This window comes from Rhopalosiphum padi, chromosome 3 (genome assembly GCF_020882245.1).
Source record: "Rhopalosiphum padi isolate XX-2018 chromosome 3, ASM2088224v1, whole genome shotgun sequence".
Classification (NCBI taxonomy): Eukaryota; Metazoa; Arthropoda; class Insecta; order Hemiptera; family Aphididae; genus Rhopalosiphum; species Rhopalosiphum padi.
In genome coordinates, this window is record NC_083599.1 from 36284699 (window position 1) to 36303871 (window position 19173).

Genomic DNA, 19173 nt, shown 5'->3' on the forward strand with positions numbered 1-19173 from the left:
CATCAAATATGTATATACATACATGGCCACTGCATCAGTTTGTTCGTTTTCGCCTTTTTGATCAACGATTACAACTGCTTTTTTGGATATCACAACAATCATTTTTAGTTCAATTCTCTCCTAGTCGCCCCACCCGTCTCCGTGTATGTTCAATTGTAATATCAATATAAATATATTATAAGCTATCCTTAGACATATACGCTAATCGTTTCCACTTTAAATAGTTTTTCATCGTATATTTATCATTGAATTCAATTTTATACACATCCATTACAATCTGCAGATATTCAACAACAACGAGGTACACTCGTCACTTGACGCCTACTATACAATAGAGCTGTTACATGCCGAACTTTCAATAATTAATTTTGGTTGTTAGTTAAGTAGTTATAGTAAATTTGCAAATACTTTATTCATGATCACTGAAACTGTACAAAATACGTGGACAGAAAAACACTTCTGAAACTGTTTTAAATACATAAACCATTTAATGGTAATATAATTTGAAGTAATTGAATTCTACCTTGTTAGTTGTTATCCTTGCAATATCGGTGTTTGTTATTCATACATTTAAATGGAATTCTCGAAAAAAAAAACCAAAATTTTAATATAATCAAAATAACTCTTAGATATTAAATATGTGAATTAAATTCCAAAATTTGGAATGAAGTTTTTCTGACCAATATCGTTGAATTTAAAAAACCCTAAAAAAAAATGTCCACCCAAAATTTAATTATAGGATACAAAATGTAAATACTGTTGTTTTATATATGTATACCCGAAGATACATAATAATTTTCTCTCAACTACATAACATTGACAAATTTTAATTATTACAATAACTTTAATCACTACTACTTGCTATGGTTCAGCCAAATGCTCATGAGTAGTGGTCTGTGGTTTGGTTTAGAAAAGGTTTGGTAAACCCGATATACCCGATAATAAAGATTTCAACTACAAATCTTGACAGAATTTTTAAAAACAATAGTATATCTACGGGGAATTTATGAAACTAAAATTCATGTAATAGAAAATTAAACTAATTTTTCATAACTCATATTTTATCACATTATTATTTACTTATGTTAATATGTATATATTTAACACAATTAATGTATAATAATTATAACCATCATATTATAATACCTATAATAGTTATGTGAATTGGACAAAATAAATACATAATTGTATAATATTTGAATGCATAATTAATTTATATTTAATTTTTATAATATTAATAATACACTAACATATCAAATAGATTGTATATTATAATACTAATTTTCTGACTATATTATCATTTTGGTTTTTTTCTTTTTTTACGTTGGTTTTTAGTTCTTCCGTATACCATTTAAATATTTTACGTATCCGAGGCAAATTACCATTTGATCGCCCATGCACCGCACAGCTTAAAAATTAAGATATTTGAAAAACCAATGTGATAACACATATAATAGTGTTTATAGGTCAATTCATTCTAATATTAAATCTAACAGCTTATAATTGGAACTGCTGAATTTGCTACGTTGTCTACATTAAAAAACGGAGTAAACATAATAATATGTTCGGGCGTACTTCAATATTATAAGCTCTGACTACGAGCGTTGTTTAATATGTTTACCACCAGGATCACCAGCTGTATATAATAATATTCCGGCGAGTAGTGCACGAATAGTTTTGATCGAACGCCGTATGACCCGCTCACACTGCTACCAGTGGTGGTAAACAAAACTGTGTCCGACGGCACGACAAAGCATATTTTGTTAGTGTTTGGTATGGAATTCCACAGAGTCACACCTTTCGCGTAATTATTATTGTTTCCGACGAATTACGTACCGCCCCTCGGGTCTCGATACGCAATCCGCGTATTATAAATACGATTCCAGACCGATTGCATAGTGGTGACGGGGTGTAACGTCGAACGGTATAGACGGTATAGTAGATCGACTAAAGAGAGAAAATATAAGACGTGTACGATACGCGGAATGAACGCTGATCGACTCGAAAATTAGTCGGAACGATGATTTATTCAGACACGGGAGCGATACAATAGAAACACTCATCAATCAATGCCGTTTGTTTATCGTCAATAATAAAATATATAAACGGTATTTACCATAATTATCGTCCGTGTTCGTTATCAACTCCATACGCGCGACTAAATAAATAATTTTTTTAATTGACAATTTTTTAAATTCGTCTTACTCAGTCGTTACTATTGCGCATAATATTAATGTCGTCATTTGGTCATGGTCGTAGACCGGAAATCCATTGAGGTGGGAACCGTATTGCGTTTTCTATTCGCTATTCGGTATTATTGTTTCACGACGTAAATAAAACAACAGTGTAGATTCATCCCGTGTCTTTGATTGACGGCGTATAATGCGCACTTTAACCGTCCGGAGCGGTACCAATTTTGTATTTACCTTATTACGATATAACGCATTCGACTTAATAACACTATAACATTGTAGTAGTTTCTTCCGAGTGTTTGTGTAATTGGTATCTGACAACATATAATTTGGAACTGTTGATCGCGTAGTATTTGCTACGTTTTCCACGTAAATCACAAAAAAACATAATCTATGCGGGTGGACAATATCATAAGCTTTGGGCGTTGCTTAATGTGTTCACCACCAGGATCACTAGTTGTACATAATAATATCCCGGCAAACAGCGCACGTACTGGTGGTAATGTATGTGGGACATGGAGAGTAATACTCTATGATGTGGGACCGTTCACACCGCATCGGTGGCGCCGTGTGGTGGTAAACAAAACCGTGTCCAATGGCACAGCAAAGCTCATAGAATTTGGCCGCGACCGCCGCCGCAGTGTTTACGGACGTTGAACTGTATTATGGAATTCCGGAGTGTTACATTGTCCGCGTGATAATATTGTTGTTTCCGTCGAAATACGGACCGCCTACGAACTGTGCACGGTCAGTGTATTGCAATATTATAATATTCCAGACGGATTCCACAGCGGTGGCAGGACGTACCGTCGAGCGGTGTAGTAGATCGGCTAAAGAGAGAAATAAGACGATTACAATAGCGCACGAGTGAACGCTGATCTATTCGAAAATTAGTCGGAATGGATGATGTTTTGTTCTTTACCGGTAGTGACACAATAGAATTTTACTTATCAAAGTAGCTGTTGTGTTGGACAGCGTCAACAATAAACGGTGGTGGTCCATTCGAACGATATTTACATAATTAACGCCCGTGTTTAAATCGTTATTTACTCCTCCTTACGCGCGACAAAATTAATAATTTATTCGATCGATAATAATATTTTATTCGTCTCGCTCGGTCCATTCTTGTATGCAATAATTATACCGCGAATCGGCCATGGCCGTAGATGGAAATTGTTGTTTCGGTCATGAATCATGATGTAAATGATAATAATAACCGCGTAGTCACTTTCCGTCTTTGATTAGGATATAATGTCTGAGACTTTTTTAACGGCGTGTAATGCGCACTTTGACCGCCCGGAGCGGTGAGAAGGCCTATCCTGGTTATTACGGTGTAATGCATTAGACCAAATACGGTATAAGTATTTTTGATATACGGGCATTTTAAGTGCAATGGTCGATAATAGTTTCATCCGAGTATTTATCTAATTAGTATTGTTTACCGATTTGTCGGTAACAACCGGTTACTGAACGATATTAATTGTTGAATTCATAAACGATAGTTTGTCATCTTATTAAACAAAACGTTACCTATCATTGCAATCAACACAAGCCACGCACGAACGTTTGTAATTATTATCCCTAATGCATCTACCGACCTCTCGAATGTACAGATTTCACACGTCTAATCACTCATCGGTAGTAGGTGTTTCGTCGGCACCGTGTAAACTAATATCGTGCCTCTACAACTTATACGTCTACCACCCCGCGAGCTAGTTGTCGGTCGGTGTCAGTGTCTACGCGGCAGGCTGTACACGATATTATAATACGGGCAATGGGCCGTTTCAGTGGCGCTCCTGGCGAACAACGTCAGATTTCGAACACGAGTACATACACCATCCGCACCGTCATGATTTCGTTCGTCCGCCGCCGGAGCTCCCGTGTTTCATCTGACAGTCGATAGATGTCGTTTACGGGCTCGGCCGCTTAAAGACGCACTTTCTACGCGGTCGCCGGGCGTTTTGGGCAAGTCAAATTCACCGAGTTTTGCGATCGGCCGTCATGATGAAGTCAAAAGCTTGCACTGGATGCAGTCCGGACTCATACCGGCCCGAACGACTCGCGTCCGTATCCGGGACACCGGCGTAGTGTGAACATCAGCCCACTACACGGCTTCGTCACTCGGCCGATTGTATATAGGGAAGTGAACGCAGAGCAAACGACAACTCCGGTTCCCTTTCAAATCGAAAAAATCTTTCGCCTTTTACTAAAGATTTCCGTGGAGGGGAGCACTCAAAGGAGTCTAGAAATGTAATTTTTTAAATTGCCTGACCTTCGGGTCGGGCTTCTGATGCAACAAAATTTTTTTTTTAAAACACACGTTACGATCAAGTCGAGTTTGCTTGTCGTTGTCACGATGCCTCACACACTCCGTCGTCCTAACTATCAACGTCGTGTGTAGCATTACTGTATGTGATATCAGTCAGTATTACGCTCACTCGTATTAATGTCATTTCTCGACCGCAGCCCTTACGTACGAGAAACATCTTTCATTTTACGATATTTATATTACGCGCTTACAATAATGTTAGAGCTGTTCACGATAAAATGTACGACGCCTAGAAAACAGTCGGATGCACTTAAATATTTTAGACGATAAGAACATCGTATTTACGTATTTTGTGTGCACACCTTTGCATGAGAATAAATTGATAATAACGCACAAACGAATTATACGTCATATATGTTTATATCATATATTTATATAATATACGCGGCATAAAAGCGTGTGTACTGTGCGGGTTTTAAGACAAGTCCTTGAGGAGACGACTTCTATTGCGCCTGCGCAATGGTAGTTCGGTACTCGTCGCATATTTATCGTGTATCTGTCCAATAACCTACCTACCGCAATACGTAACAACCACGGTTATCTCGAGTAGATAACCGTGATAAAAACAAAACAATACATTAAACGTTTTCCCGAGTTTTTATTTAGTCATTCCGATTCTTCCTATTCGTCAAATTGACATTAAGCCTAAATGTATAAATTTTTGTTAATTAGTGGTACAAAAGAAATATACATAACACATACGACAAGTAGGTAGTACTTACAGATAAGACTCTATCTATCATAACTAATTGAACACTAATAGTAATAAAGAAAATATATTCATTTAATTCACCACTTCGATTGATGAACTCAAGTCTATTTCACTAATTGTTTTGATACATTTACTTTTATATTATGTTTTCGTATTTCAATCAAATATTTGTAATACGTTTAAATAATTAAATATATATATTACGCTATTAAGACATATTTTGTTAACATATCATATGATGGTTTCATTAGTTTGCCTTTTGATTTTATTTGTAATAATAATGATACATTTTTTAAACTCTTTATTTGTTGTTAAATGTAAATTACGTTATGTCACATTATGTCATTTTATTAATCGTTTTTACAAAAATTATAAAATAAAAAACACATAATAATAATAATACATTCGACTTCGACACTACAATTCAATAATAAGTCAAAATTGTTTATGTAACCAACGTTCAGTCGTTAATGCGAATGTAAATGTCGGTTATTGGTTCATCTACTGAAGCCAAAATTATTATTAAAAAAATAATAATAATAATGATAAAGTTTTTATTTCAAATCAAAACATACTAGGCGCATCTTCGTTATCACAACTGTTCATAGTTACGAAATTTAAATTGTGCTCATACGCAAATGCGCAACTATGTCAAGTCCACTTAGTTAAGTTTTAGTAAAATTGATATACAATACCTGTGATCATTATATTTGATCTAAGATTAATACAATAAAAATTACAATAAAAAAAAAACAAATACCATTTGTTCACTTTATCAATGAATAATTAGTGAAGTATAAAACTGTAATTTAAAACTTTAGCAGATGGACATAATAAGAGTATTTTTTTTATGATAATAATGAATAAAGTTATACAAATATATATGAATATATTTAAACGATGCGCAACGATGTTCATTATTTTTTTATAATTAAAAAAAATAATAATCGTGGGGAATTAAAATGTTTACGTATATATTATGAATTTTACTTTATGCAATGCCACGCGTTTTCAAAATTTGCATATTAATTTTTAAATATTTATATTATGAACCTATTCACACTGCTGCGATAAGATATTAGGTATTGACTCAAAATTTTATAACAATACTATAATTTGGTATAAATTATTATTATTATAATTGAATATTAATTTATAATAAATGCAATGTTTTTAGTAAAAATTGAATCAACCTACCCTTATACTAATAGTAAAATAAATTACTATAGTAATATCAAAAATACATCATGAAATGTACCTACTTATCTAGTGATAAATTGACGGCCTGTCTCTGCTCAGAATGGTTTTTCGTATATAAATAATTTAATAATTTTTATATTTCTTTAAAAAAACCTACTTCAAACTAACTATATTTAGAATAAAATAATTTCAATTTTAGGTATCCACTATCTAGGGATATTTGTATATATTTTGTATATATTATTTTAATACATTATAATTATGTGATTTTTCAGTTCACATTTTTTATGATAAAATACTCAACTAAGTTTGTGTATTACTTATGTAAATTTGAGATTAAACACTGATTATATTAAGATAATTGAATTTGAATAACAGTTAATAAACAGCTAGTTTTAACGGTATTTATATATATAAATATTAAATCTCCGCTCAATATGTATATCAAAATTGGGTTTACCTACAACGATTGGTTTATGATTTGAAATATACAATTTGTTTCATTATGAAATTTAATGGCAAGTTGCCTTTACAAAGAATGGCAACATTTATTTTGAACTGCGACAGTTTCTATAAAATAATAATTAAGTATTATTAGATTCAACGTGTTTTGCAATACAGGGTATGTAGTGACAATTTACATATTATATTATTATTTTAAATTTAAACAAAATATTCAACTATTACAACATACATTTTACAAGTTTAACTTTTATAGTATAACTTTATTACAATATATAGTATTTTAATTGTGTAAAATAAAATATATATAAATAGACTTCATGTTATGTTATAGTGGGTATATCATAAATGTATTAACAATACATTTCATATGTATTAGTAGGCATATTTTATAAGGCATCCGGTATAAATAATGAGGGAGAATGAATTTCCTGTAAAGCTGGAAAGTACTTCAGCGCTGTATCGATTGAAGTTTTTTTTTTTTAGAATAGACACGCTTTTGTCGACCCGGCAGGCAGCGCTAATACATAAATGTGAAGTACCAAAAAGTTTACAGATTGTTACACACAATCTCTTTTTACATTATTTTTTATTATGATCTCTTTTCTGGCAGCGGTACAGCATCCAGCATTCCATTTTGTGGCAGTTTATTTTGACCCACTGTAATACATTTACGTGTGTCGTCACTGTGATTTTTTTTTACAATTAATTAAATTTTATACGGGATCTTACGCAATTTCTTTGTCACAAATATGTAGTATAATACTATATAAGAATTACGTGAACTAAACTACGAATTCCACTTGCAGCCATAAAGGTAAATTATTTGTTTTATGTATATATATTTTATAGTTATTATATTAAGAAAATGTGAACAAAATTTACTATATTTAAATTTAACGATGGAAAAGTAATTGTTTATTTCGGCAAAAAATATTAATTACAAAGTAAAATCAATTAAAATGTTGGCCATTTTTTTTTTGTTCAATATTTTATATTTTTTCAATGTTTTTAGGATTATTTGTGATAGGCATTATTCGTTAAAAAAAACACTAAATGGATGGTGAATAGAAAACAAGTCACGTAAAGGCATAGGCTATCTTGATATAAAAATTATTTTTTTATATGTGGGTTAGGTAGGTATGTATTAAATTCGACTGCATACACCAGTGATTATAAATCATTTATTATGAATCATGATCGCCAATTTTTTTTTTTTGTTAAATGACCCTTTCAAAAAGTAAAATTAATAATAATAATAATAAATACATTATCTAAATAATTTTTTATTATACTTGTGTTATAAGTTAAACAATATAATATTTAATTAATAGATGTTTAAAAGTATTTTATTTAATTAATTACAAGTATACCTACAAAATTTTTAAATATTGGTTTGATAACAATTTGAGCTTGTAAATAGGTATATTTAATAATGAAATTAACGGCTATTAAATAAGTAAAAGTTTCTAACTCCAACATAAGTTTAAAATAATATTTAAAATAATTGAACGTCGTCGTGTGAAAGACTATTTTGTTCATTATTTTTAGTGACCCTTAACAATCACACTGGACCTATCTTTTGAATTGCGACTAGATCAGATTGGAAACCATTGGTTTACCCATCATTATTATAAAATATAATATTTTTAACTTTTTTTTATATTCTATAATTAAATATATATATATAAAAATATAATATAAAATAAACGTATAAGTAATAATTAATAAGTATATCATAAAGTTTAGAATAACTCCCACAAGCCACAAGTGTAATAAGTAACAAATTATTTAATGATAATTACAATGAGTTATAACAAGTATTAGTGGTACATGCCAAAATTGTTTTTGTATTTATAGTAACAATATTATTCACAAAAACATATATGTTATACGTAGGTACTATACATACACGATACACCTATGTAATGTACCTATGTAAAATATAATAAATCATAAATATTTAACTTTTTAATTTTTATAATTAATTATATATACTTATACTATAAAAATAGTATTAAAAAATTATAAACAAAATACTTTTATTAATTTTTAGTTGGCCACTGATGTAATATTTTATTATTTAGCTGTACGTATTTAAATAAAGTAATTATACATTTATTATAAAAAGCTAAGAATTAGTACCTATTTGATCGTATCATTAAACATACTTAATATAAATAATGTTGAAATTAAAAATATAGTTATATATTAAAGTTATACTTGTTTGTTAAGTTAATATTATTAGCAATTTTTTTTACTGAATTATTTATTTTCTTTTAAATATTTATATAAAATATCTATTTATCTATTTTACAGGAACTATGATTATCAGAAGTATATTTTTTGTGGGGTTTGTACTATATTTTTCTATTTCTTCGGCAATTAAAATATGCGATCGAAAGCCAACCACGTTAACAGTACCAAAAAGTACAAATCCACATACGTATAGAATTTTTTTTAAAGGAAATGTAGAATTTTATACACCAGGAACGACATACACAGGTAATCGAAATCATGATTGTTATAGATAAGTAACTATTATTTATTAAAAAGAGAATGATTGTATAAATAATCGATATTCTTATAAAACCCGAATTTATCATATAAAATTCATTATAACTTAATATTAGTTTATTAATATAAATTTAACAACATTTGTCTTGTTTTCTTATTTTTTTTATTATGTGTGACTGTGTACAATATAGGTACCTACATGTCTTATAACAGAAAACAATTTTAAATTTCGAAGGTGGTTTCTGATGGTAGTAACTGAAATATAATTGGCACTTTCTAGTGGTCAAAACCAGTCAAAATCAATTTTATTTTTTTTTGTTACCGTAAAGACTTGATGTTTTTACCAAATATTTATATTAGTATATACTAGACATGAGATAATTTTAAAAATATTTCAACTTTTCTATTGTTGCACTATTTTTAGATATTTTTTTTTTTTTCAATTTAAGTATAATAACATTTTTGTCTTGTCGTAAAATATTAAAACTATAAACTAATGGTTTTATTAGGTTTTTGTGTGTTGTTTTTATAAAAATAACATATTTTTTTAAATACATACAATTAAAGTATGATTTGTAGAAAATTATTATAAATATATAAAGTTTAATAAAATAAATACCAGTACTATAAGTGTATAATATGAAAAACATACATGAATAACGACAGTTATGTAGTTGCTCAGTGCCTTGCTGTTCATTTTGTGTTCACTTCAAACTTAAATGAAATGATTCAGTAAGTACTATAAAGATAGAAGTGATGTCTGTCATTATATATATATATATATATTTTTAATAATTGGCATGTTATTTACTTCAATATATAATATATTAAAAATTAAAAACTATTAAATTATAACTTAAAACTTATTAAATTATTTATTTTAAGTTATGTTGTTTACCTGTTAATGTTTACTAAATGGCGTATTGTTTTTGAATAAATAATACTTAGTGAGCATTCTTATTTACTATATATTATTGAGAAAACCTATTTTTTCAATCGGCCCCACTCTGTATTATATATAGGTATATAATTATATCAAATTAATTTTCTATTACAATTTTTGTTTGGTTATTATTATTAATATATTTTTGTTTTCATCATTAAATATGTAAAATACTAATTTCGTTGGCTCTAGTTATACTACAAGCTGTTAAGACGGTTCAAACTGCAACTCCAAGTTTTACTAGTTTTATATTGATGGTCGAGGCTGAAGAGAGTCAGAATTATGACGACGAAAACAATGATTTTATAACTGGAAAATTTCAACTGACTGGTGATGTAAGAACAAAAATTAGCGAAGTCTGTCCAAATACAGTTACTCAGACCTCTTTAATTCCAAAATCAGAAATACAAGTATTTTGGACAGCCCCGTCATCTGGTAGTGGGTGTGTTATATTTAGGTAAGATTGTTTATTTTTGAAATAATTACCGTATATTTTTACAGGTCAAATTTGATATTTTTAAACTTAGATATTTAATATTTATACGTTATACGTATATATACCTACTGTGTACATTATATAATGAATACATGTTTGGATTATCTAGAGCTACCGTTGTCGAATATCGAGATATTTGGTATATGGATGATGATCAATTAAACAAAAGAATTTGCGAAGAAAGTAATGAAAGTAATGATGACAACGCTAATGTAGTATATGAGTGTTGTGCGTGTCACGAAGCCAAATTTGAGGTTTGTATTTATGAGATTAGTTTAATTTAATTCATATAGTAACCCGATATAAGTAGATAAAGTAGTTTGGTAATTTTACAAGTTTACAATTTTATTAAGTACGACATTTTATAGCTAACTTTTGAAGGACTATGGTCAAGACATACTCACCCTAAAGATTACCCGGATGACAACTGGCAGACTCGATTTAGTGATGTTATTGGCGCTTCACATACAATTGATTATCGGTATATTGATAATAAACCATAATATATACATATAATTAAATAAATATAAAACATATACCTACCATACAATTAACAAGTTTTTAATATTTTTTAAGATTTTGGGAACAAGATCAAGTAGCTTCCGATGGAATGAATAGTATAGCACTAAGTGGAACTACTTCAACTTTGGAATCCGAACTTAAATCTAAAGTGATAAAAAAAATGTTATAACATTTCCTTTATATGATTTATTAATGCTTTGTTTTAGAGTGATAAAATTCGTACGATAATTAAAGCCAGAGGCATTAGTTATCCAAATGTGACCGGAAAGACATTTGCCGTATTTCGAGTGGATAAAGATCATCATTTAATTTCAGTTGTATCATTCATGTGTAAGAAATTAAATCATTTGTAAAATATTTTAAACTGTTTTTGGGTATCATCTTAAGATACGTTTTATTTAAAATTAGATCCATCTCCGGATTGGTTTGTTGGAATTTCGGGGTTGGAACTGTGTTTGCCAAATTGTAATTGGATTACGAATAAAACTATCAACTTGTACCCATGGGACGCTGGAATTGATAGTGGAGTCACATACAATGTATATTATTTTAGTAATTTTAATAACATTAAATATTAATAAACCATTTATTGTAATAAATATTACAACAAAATACGATATAAAATTGTTGACTTTGAGATTCAAAGAAAGAAAATTAAATGTCTGATGTACTCGTATGCTAATTGATGATTGACATAATATATGAGTATAATCTTATGAATATAAAATTTACTAATATTAATATACTTACTAGTAACTCCGGCTGCATTAAAGGAAAGAAAACTCGCGTAAGACGTAGGTGGTAAGAAATATAAGCTCAATTAAAGTTTTTTTTAAATTTAACAAAATTTGAAGTTTCACTATTACACCTGATGGACTTTTAATCCAGCTTTGCTGCTAAAATATTTTTGTGATTTTTATTATCTTTTAACAATAAATAATATTATTTAAAGCATTTGACTAAAAAATGTACTGAATAGGTACATAAAAAATATAAATTAATTAAATGCTTACAAAAATCTTTAAATTAACGTTTTTAACATAAAAATATTCTATGAGGAAATTACCGATACGTTTTATAAATAAACTTGTCTGTCTAGCCTTTATATAAGTTATAATTATATTATTTAATATTTATAGTATCTATATATTTTTATATTTCATGTTGATTATATTAAAATCAATTATAATATACGGCTCAATATTTTTCAGTCATTAGGTTAGGTATTGACTTTAATTTTATAAATTAGAGATATAATATAAAAATTTCATTAATTTTAATAATTATTGTTGTTGTTTTATAAATAGTATTTAAAAATATTTGGAAAATATGTTTAATTTGATTTTAGTCAACCGATATGCCTCAAGTACCAATAATGAATATAGAAAGACTTTGGCCATCAAATACTAATGATGTACGTTCTCCATTTTATGATCAATCGGGTGCACAAATGAAACCTATTGCAAAACTTCATCTTATGAGACAACGTCTTTATGAAAAAAGTTGTATGGATGAAGAGTCTAAAACCGAATCATCAGGTCTGTTGTTTAGATTTTTATTTTATTTTACGTTTGAATTAACGCACTGACATATGTTTTATACACTATAAGTTTGTGATACTGGTCCATGGTCAGATTGGGACGAGTGTTCAGTGACTTGTGGTAAAGGCTATAGTACTAGATATAGACAATATAAGAATCCAGAAGACACACATAAACCTCATTGTAGTAAACGGTCAATGACACAACGTAAAGGATGTTATGTGCTTCCATCATGCGCGTAAGTTAAGCTTCTTAAAAAATTGCTATACTGTGTATAATAAAAAACTTAAATGATTAGTTAAGTTGACTATAAAAACTATAAAAAATAAAATTGAAAAAATATCTTTTGATGATAACATGACAATAAAAGTTTTATTAAAAAATCAGATCTTCGTAAACTATCTTGGACCTTATTATAATTCTTTATTGTTTGTTGTAATAAAAAGAGCATATTTTAATTGCGTGAATGTAAAAAAAATCTATAATAATATAGATTTTTGAGCCTCTTTAAGAACGACGAACGACTTGTATGTAAAGACCGGGTTTCTTTTAAATATTACTTTTGCATAAGTACACATATTATGACATATATACGTATTTTTTTTAACAAAATCAAGATTGTTTAAATTCTAAATTCATAAATTAGCTATGCGTACCTACACTCTTAATGTATTAAATATTTATATTATCTTTATTTACATTCTATATTCGTATTAATACAAATATAATTTTGGTAACTCACTTACTTTGCTACAAACATTATGCTTAAAGGAGAAAATTATTTTCAAATTAAAATTTATTTATTTATTAATGTAATTAATAATATATTTAAAAAAAATGTTAATATTAATTACTAACTATAACCTATATTAAAATTTATTGTTATACATTTTGTAGAATTGATAATTTTAAAAGGTTTTTAGAAGTTACATTAATAAATACAATACAATTTATTTTTAGAGCCATAAGCGATGAGATTGATACGATTGATCCAAAATGTGATGTAACTGCTTATGGTCAGTGGTCAGATTGTTCTGCAGAGTGTGGACCTGGTGTAATGGCAAGATTTCGGACAATTTTAAATGAAGAAGTGACGCCAAAATACTGTTTAGGTGGAATGTTCTTACAACAAACTATAAATTGCGAATCAAAACCTTGCCAAGACGATCGTGATAACGTGGTTAGGATAAAATTATTAATATCATATTATATTATTTATGAATAATGAATGTCTGAAGTTTTTATGAAATCTTAGGACTTGAGTTTAATATGCAGTAATTGTTCGTTAACTAAATGGTCGTTGTGGTCGCCTTGCAACATGAAATGTGGAACGGGACAGAGGGAGAGACATAGGATGAATTTAGACAGAACTGGAATGGCAGAAAATTGTGACCCTCGTTGTTATACACAGTCAATAAATTGTACAGATAATCCACCATGTGAAAATAATATGCGAATGGGTAAGATGTACTTATCGATTTTAATAATTCATTAAAAATGTATACATTTTTTAAACGTTAAAAGTAAAAAATGTTTTAATATAATTTACACGCTGCATATTAGAGGATATTTCGTTGTTTGGAAACAGTTTTATGTTAAAAAAATATAATGTAACGGTACAACGTTCTTTTATTTATAATGTTAATCAAAAGAAAAATAGGCTTTGCAATACATCCTTCGTCAGTCGTATGTTTATCTATACAAATTTAAAATAATGATTATTTTTTTAACATACATGTTTTTACCAAGAGTTTTATTTTATTTAGAAACAACCATCTCACCAAATTCTGAAAATACACCAGTAACATCTGTTACTATAAATCCTGACGATGTAAGTATAAACAGAATACATGATAAGTTATTATTGGTTAACTATAAATGCATTTTTTATACATTGAGTATTAATCAGTAAGACTCATATTATGTTAGAAAAAAATATATATATAATTTACCAAATTGACTCGGCTTAAAGTTTTATGATTAATTTGTTCAGTATATAAAAGCAAATATTTGAGTATCTATTATCAATTATCTACTTAAGTTGTGATACAACAACTGTAATACGGTTTTTTAAAATAAAAACTTAATAATACATTTAGTCAAATCTCGGTTTAATATTAATTTGTTAATTTACTATTTTAAACTGATTTTAGTTTATAATATGAAGGACAAACTGAAAAGATATTGCTAAATTTATAGATCATTAAAAGTGTTTTATTTTACTACTTAGATATCAGACGATTCGACAGAAAAATGTGTTTTATCAAATTGGAGTAAATTTTCAAGTTGTAATGCTATTTGTGGTCCTGGTTTCAAAGAGCGTACACGAATTATCCTGGTTAGTAATACTATTATAGTTAATTAGTTATATTACTTAAGAGGACGCTTCATCTGCATGTGTTGTCTCTTCCTTATAACCCCTACAAAATAGTAAACGACGTTTTATGCGAGCAAGAACCACTAGGGGTGTAGTCCAAATTAAACAACTCAATTTTCACACCATAAAAAGGAAACATTGACTGTGCGACATCGTTTTTAATTTTTAATATCGCCATAATACAATAAAAAGTTCTTATTGTGTTAAAATCCATTATTTTTGGGTTTTTTTTAACTTGTATTACTTTTTTTGTAGTTCTGATATCAAAAAAATAAAAACGTTGTTACACAATCCAAATTCTCCTCTTTCTAGTGAAATTTGGTTGCTTAAGTTTGAGTAGTCCTCGTCCGCGTTACATGGTTTTTAACATGTACATATTTTGTAAGACAGTGACAACGCATGTTGGTGAAGCGTCATCTTTATAAAAAATTAACTCATATAGACCTAACTTATTAGTTAATTTATTTTTAAGAGCCGATAATCTTATAAAATGTAAATTATGTTCTAAATATTTGCATGTTTTATTTTTATTTCTTCTATACGTAAGTCTTTAATTCCATCTTAACTTTATATATTAATTCTTAAGTATCCCTCATTTTCTTCACAAGCATTACTTAAAGGAGATATGAAAATCAATATTTAACATTTACTAATATGTAACATTGTTTGGTTTATTTGCAAATAACTATATTATGTAATTAATAATTATTTAATAAAAATATCCTATATTTTAGGCTCCGACGGATCCATTGGAACAAAAGAAATGTAGGAAAAAACTAGTTGATCGTCGAAACTGTAGAGGAAGACAATGTAGCAGTAAGTTCAAAATGCAATAAAATACCTTATTCAATAATCAATATTATTATAAATATAAAATAATATAGTATAATTGTATAATAGTAAATATTTAAACTACTACAGAAATAACTATACAATGACATATTATTGTTAGATACATATATGAAAAATGAATAGCAATTTTGAATGTTTTAATACAGTTAATGGTGTTTGTGCAGACTTTTGAATGTGTGAGTAATGACCAAATTACAATAAAAATTACGATTACCTAAATACTTTTAGGCTTAAAAATGAAAAAAAAACAATTCCATAATAATTATATTTATTACAAAGTTAAAAAACATAATACTGAATATTAACCAAATACTTGACATTACTTTAACAGACAATATAAATTATAATATATAATATTATATATTTTTAAATTAATCTATGATGATTTTAATTATTTGTTTTTCATACACAGCATAACCTATATTGGTTAAATACGTAAGCATAAATAAATATTTAAAAAATGATGTACAACTCCACAATAAAATTATATTAAATATAGTTATAACTAAAATAACAACCATTGTAATACCTAATAATATTAATATTCATAATCTGTAACTAAAAGCAAGCATAAATATCTATAGTCGTGTGTATGAATGTTCCTTAAAACACTAAATTTAAACAAATAGGTACCAATAATACATTTTGTAGTGACTTTATTTTTCAAAATTGTATTATTAATATGAAAATCATACTATCATAACAGTATTTTACTGTGAAAATAATTATTTTGATATGTTAAAAACAAATGTTTATAGTTTTTAATTATTCATTCATCCGTTTTTATATAAAAAAATTCTATTGAGTTAAAAAAATTGTGTATTAAAAAAAAATGGTGAAGTCACTATGCTGATTTGAAGCAATTCTGAACGTAGATGTTCATAAATCAATATTTAATTTTAGAAATTTTCTAAGGATATTGTATTATGTATTTATACTACTGTAAGTAGTTTATTGTTCTTTTAGTAAGTAATATGTAAAAAATAAATCGCATATTTATTTTATAATATTATTTATGATCATAATATTTCTAGCTGTTAATCCCGACATATTCTAGAACGGTATGAATATGGTCATGGCACCAAAATTGATTTTTTTTTCGATTACTGGTTTTACGTAAAATTTTCCATTTTCTATAATCATATTTATGTTTTTACTTAAAATTTTTATTTTTTTCCATCCAAGCACCAACTATATCCAATTAACTATAAAAAAACCACTCTTAAAGTTGAATAAAGCATTTTTATAACTGATAAAAATAGATAACGGACAAGACAAAAAATACATACACACATTGTAAAATCAATACATTCATCTCTTTGCATAGAATTTAAAATTTTTACCAACTTCGATAGTTATACACTTTCAATTACCTTTAGAAATAACAGAAGAATAAAACGGTCTCAATAAAAAAGAGTCATAAGCTTTTTCATCATCCACGTCTATTCATATAAAAATCGATTATTTTTTATATAAATAATACTCATGATTGGAGTTGTGCACATTTGTAATACATATTTAAACCATGATACTAAATATTATTTTACATTTAATAAAACTGATTTTTAAAGGATGTAATTATTCGCCATGGTCTGAGTGGTCATTATGCTCAGCGCTATGTGGTATGAATGCTGTACAACAACGCACAAGAGTTCCAGAAAATGTCGCATGGACTTGGTGTAAAGATAGATTAGAACAGCGCATTTGTTCAGCTTTAGCATGTAAAACCGATTAGAAACCTGCAATTTTATTTAGAAATGTTTAATTTACAATTTTAGTATTACCAATATATTAAATGATACTATTAATGTGCTTTTAAGAAAATAATATGTTTTTCTTAAAATAATAGTACACTTTATAGTGATTTCAGGACACCAGTACTAATATCACTCAAATTAATCCTTATAGAATACATATATTTAATTATATAATTTTCAATCTTTTAAAAATATTTTATTATATGACGAGAACAATTTTTGTTTTTATTAAATCTATGTATATTTTTGTCGTTGTTCCTACTATTTTAATATAGGAAATTATTATACCTACTTAAATATTTATTTCAAGAATAGATGGAATTTTTAATAAATAATATAGTATTATATTATTCAAAATTAATTTCTTGCGTTGTTTTTTCTATAGATTATAATTGATGAAGTTTCGTTTTGAACTGGTAGAAAAAAATCAAATTCCATGAAAATCCGAAACCCAATTATAATTGTCTTTAATGAACTGTATATTTTAAAATATGTAGCAATAAAATTAGTTTTTAAAAATTTCACATACATCAAATTAAACAGCACTTAAAAAAACTAATTTTGTATTATATTTTATTGTTTATACACATAAATAAATAATTGTGCATTTGTTATTAGTATTTATAGTAATCTTGGGACAGCAAATGCTATTAAAGCCATTTTTAAATATTAGGTTCGGTTGATGCTCCCATAAGTTTTGGTTTTGGGACGTTCGATTATGCGAAAAATGTTTGTTCACTAATGAATTTTGTTGGATCACTAAAATCAAACATTTTTTTGTATATTTAAGGTTGCGATTGGTTACAGAAAACAAAATATCTACTATGTAATCAATTGCAATCAGAAATAAATAAACAGAATAGAATAGAGATCTTTCTGTAATCTTAACACATATATACCTTAACACAGTGGTTGTATATTTGTAGCTTACTTATATACTAAACAACTACTTCATTGATTTTGACAAAAATGTCAAAGATTATTGTTTTTTGTGGTATCAAATAAATTAAGAGAGTAGTTTTAACTACAATATAAAATATACCGAATGCTATATCTAAGGTAAACCATAGGTGGATTGCCCAACTCGGTTGAATTAGTTCACAAAGCAAGATACACCGACGCCGATGAATTGAAATACACTTAATATACAGCACCGTATTTTATATTTTTTCATTTTTTACCGTTCGAAGCAGGATTAACAGTTAGTTACTACTATAATATTATATACTATTATAGTAAAAACTACATTCAACTTAAAAAAATGGTAGTTACC

General features: G+C 27.8%; 1 protein-coding gene and 1 non-coding gene across 4 annotated transcripts; both read left to right on the forward strand.

Annotated features, from left to right (window-relative positions):
• The first annotated feature begins 4354 nt into the window (after window positions 1–4354).
• Window positions 4355–4478, forward strand: LOC132928118 (U5 spliceosomal RNA). The gene has a single exon (XR_009661991.1). It is a non-coding gene; the product is annotated as a U5 spliceosomal RNA (small nuclear RNA).
• Window positions 4479–7262: 2784 nt separating this feature from the next.
• LOC132926783 (spondin-1) lies at window positions 7263–18146 on the forward strand. Of its 3 annotated transcripts, XM_060991184.1 has the most exons (18): window positions 7263–7712; window positions 9215–9400; window positions 10548–10812; window positions 10961–11105; window positions 11220–11332; window positions 11428–11521; window positions 11580–11703; window positions 11782–11912; window positions 12722–12911; window positions 12984–13152; window positions 13875–14094; window positions 14170–14374; window positions 14478–14600; window positions 14681–14745; window positions 15145–15252; window positions 16026–16107; window positions 16556–16578; window positions 17715–17856. In XM_060991184.1, exons 2-17 carry the CDS (start codon window positions 9220–9222, stop codon window positions 16558–16560), a joined length of 2220 nt encoding a protein of 739 aa, XP_060847167.1. In that variant the 5' UTR covers window positions 7263–7712; window positions 9215–9219; the 3' UTR covers window positions 16561–16578; window positions 17715–17856. The 3 variants fall into 3 exon arrangements, with proteins under 3 accessions (XP_060847167.1, XP_060847165.1, XP_060847166.1); XM_060991182.1 differs by lacking the exon at window positions 16556–16578 and having other exon boundaries at window positions 7266–7712; window positions 17715–18146; XM_060991183.1 differs by lacking the exons at window positions 14478–14600; window positions 16556–16578 and having other exon boundaries at window positions 7281–7712; window positions 17715–18146.
• The last annotated feature ends 1027 nt before the right edge of the window (window positions 18147–19173 follow it).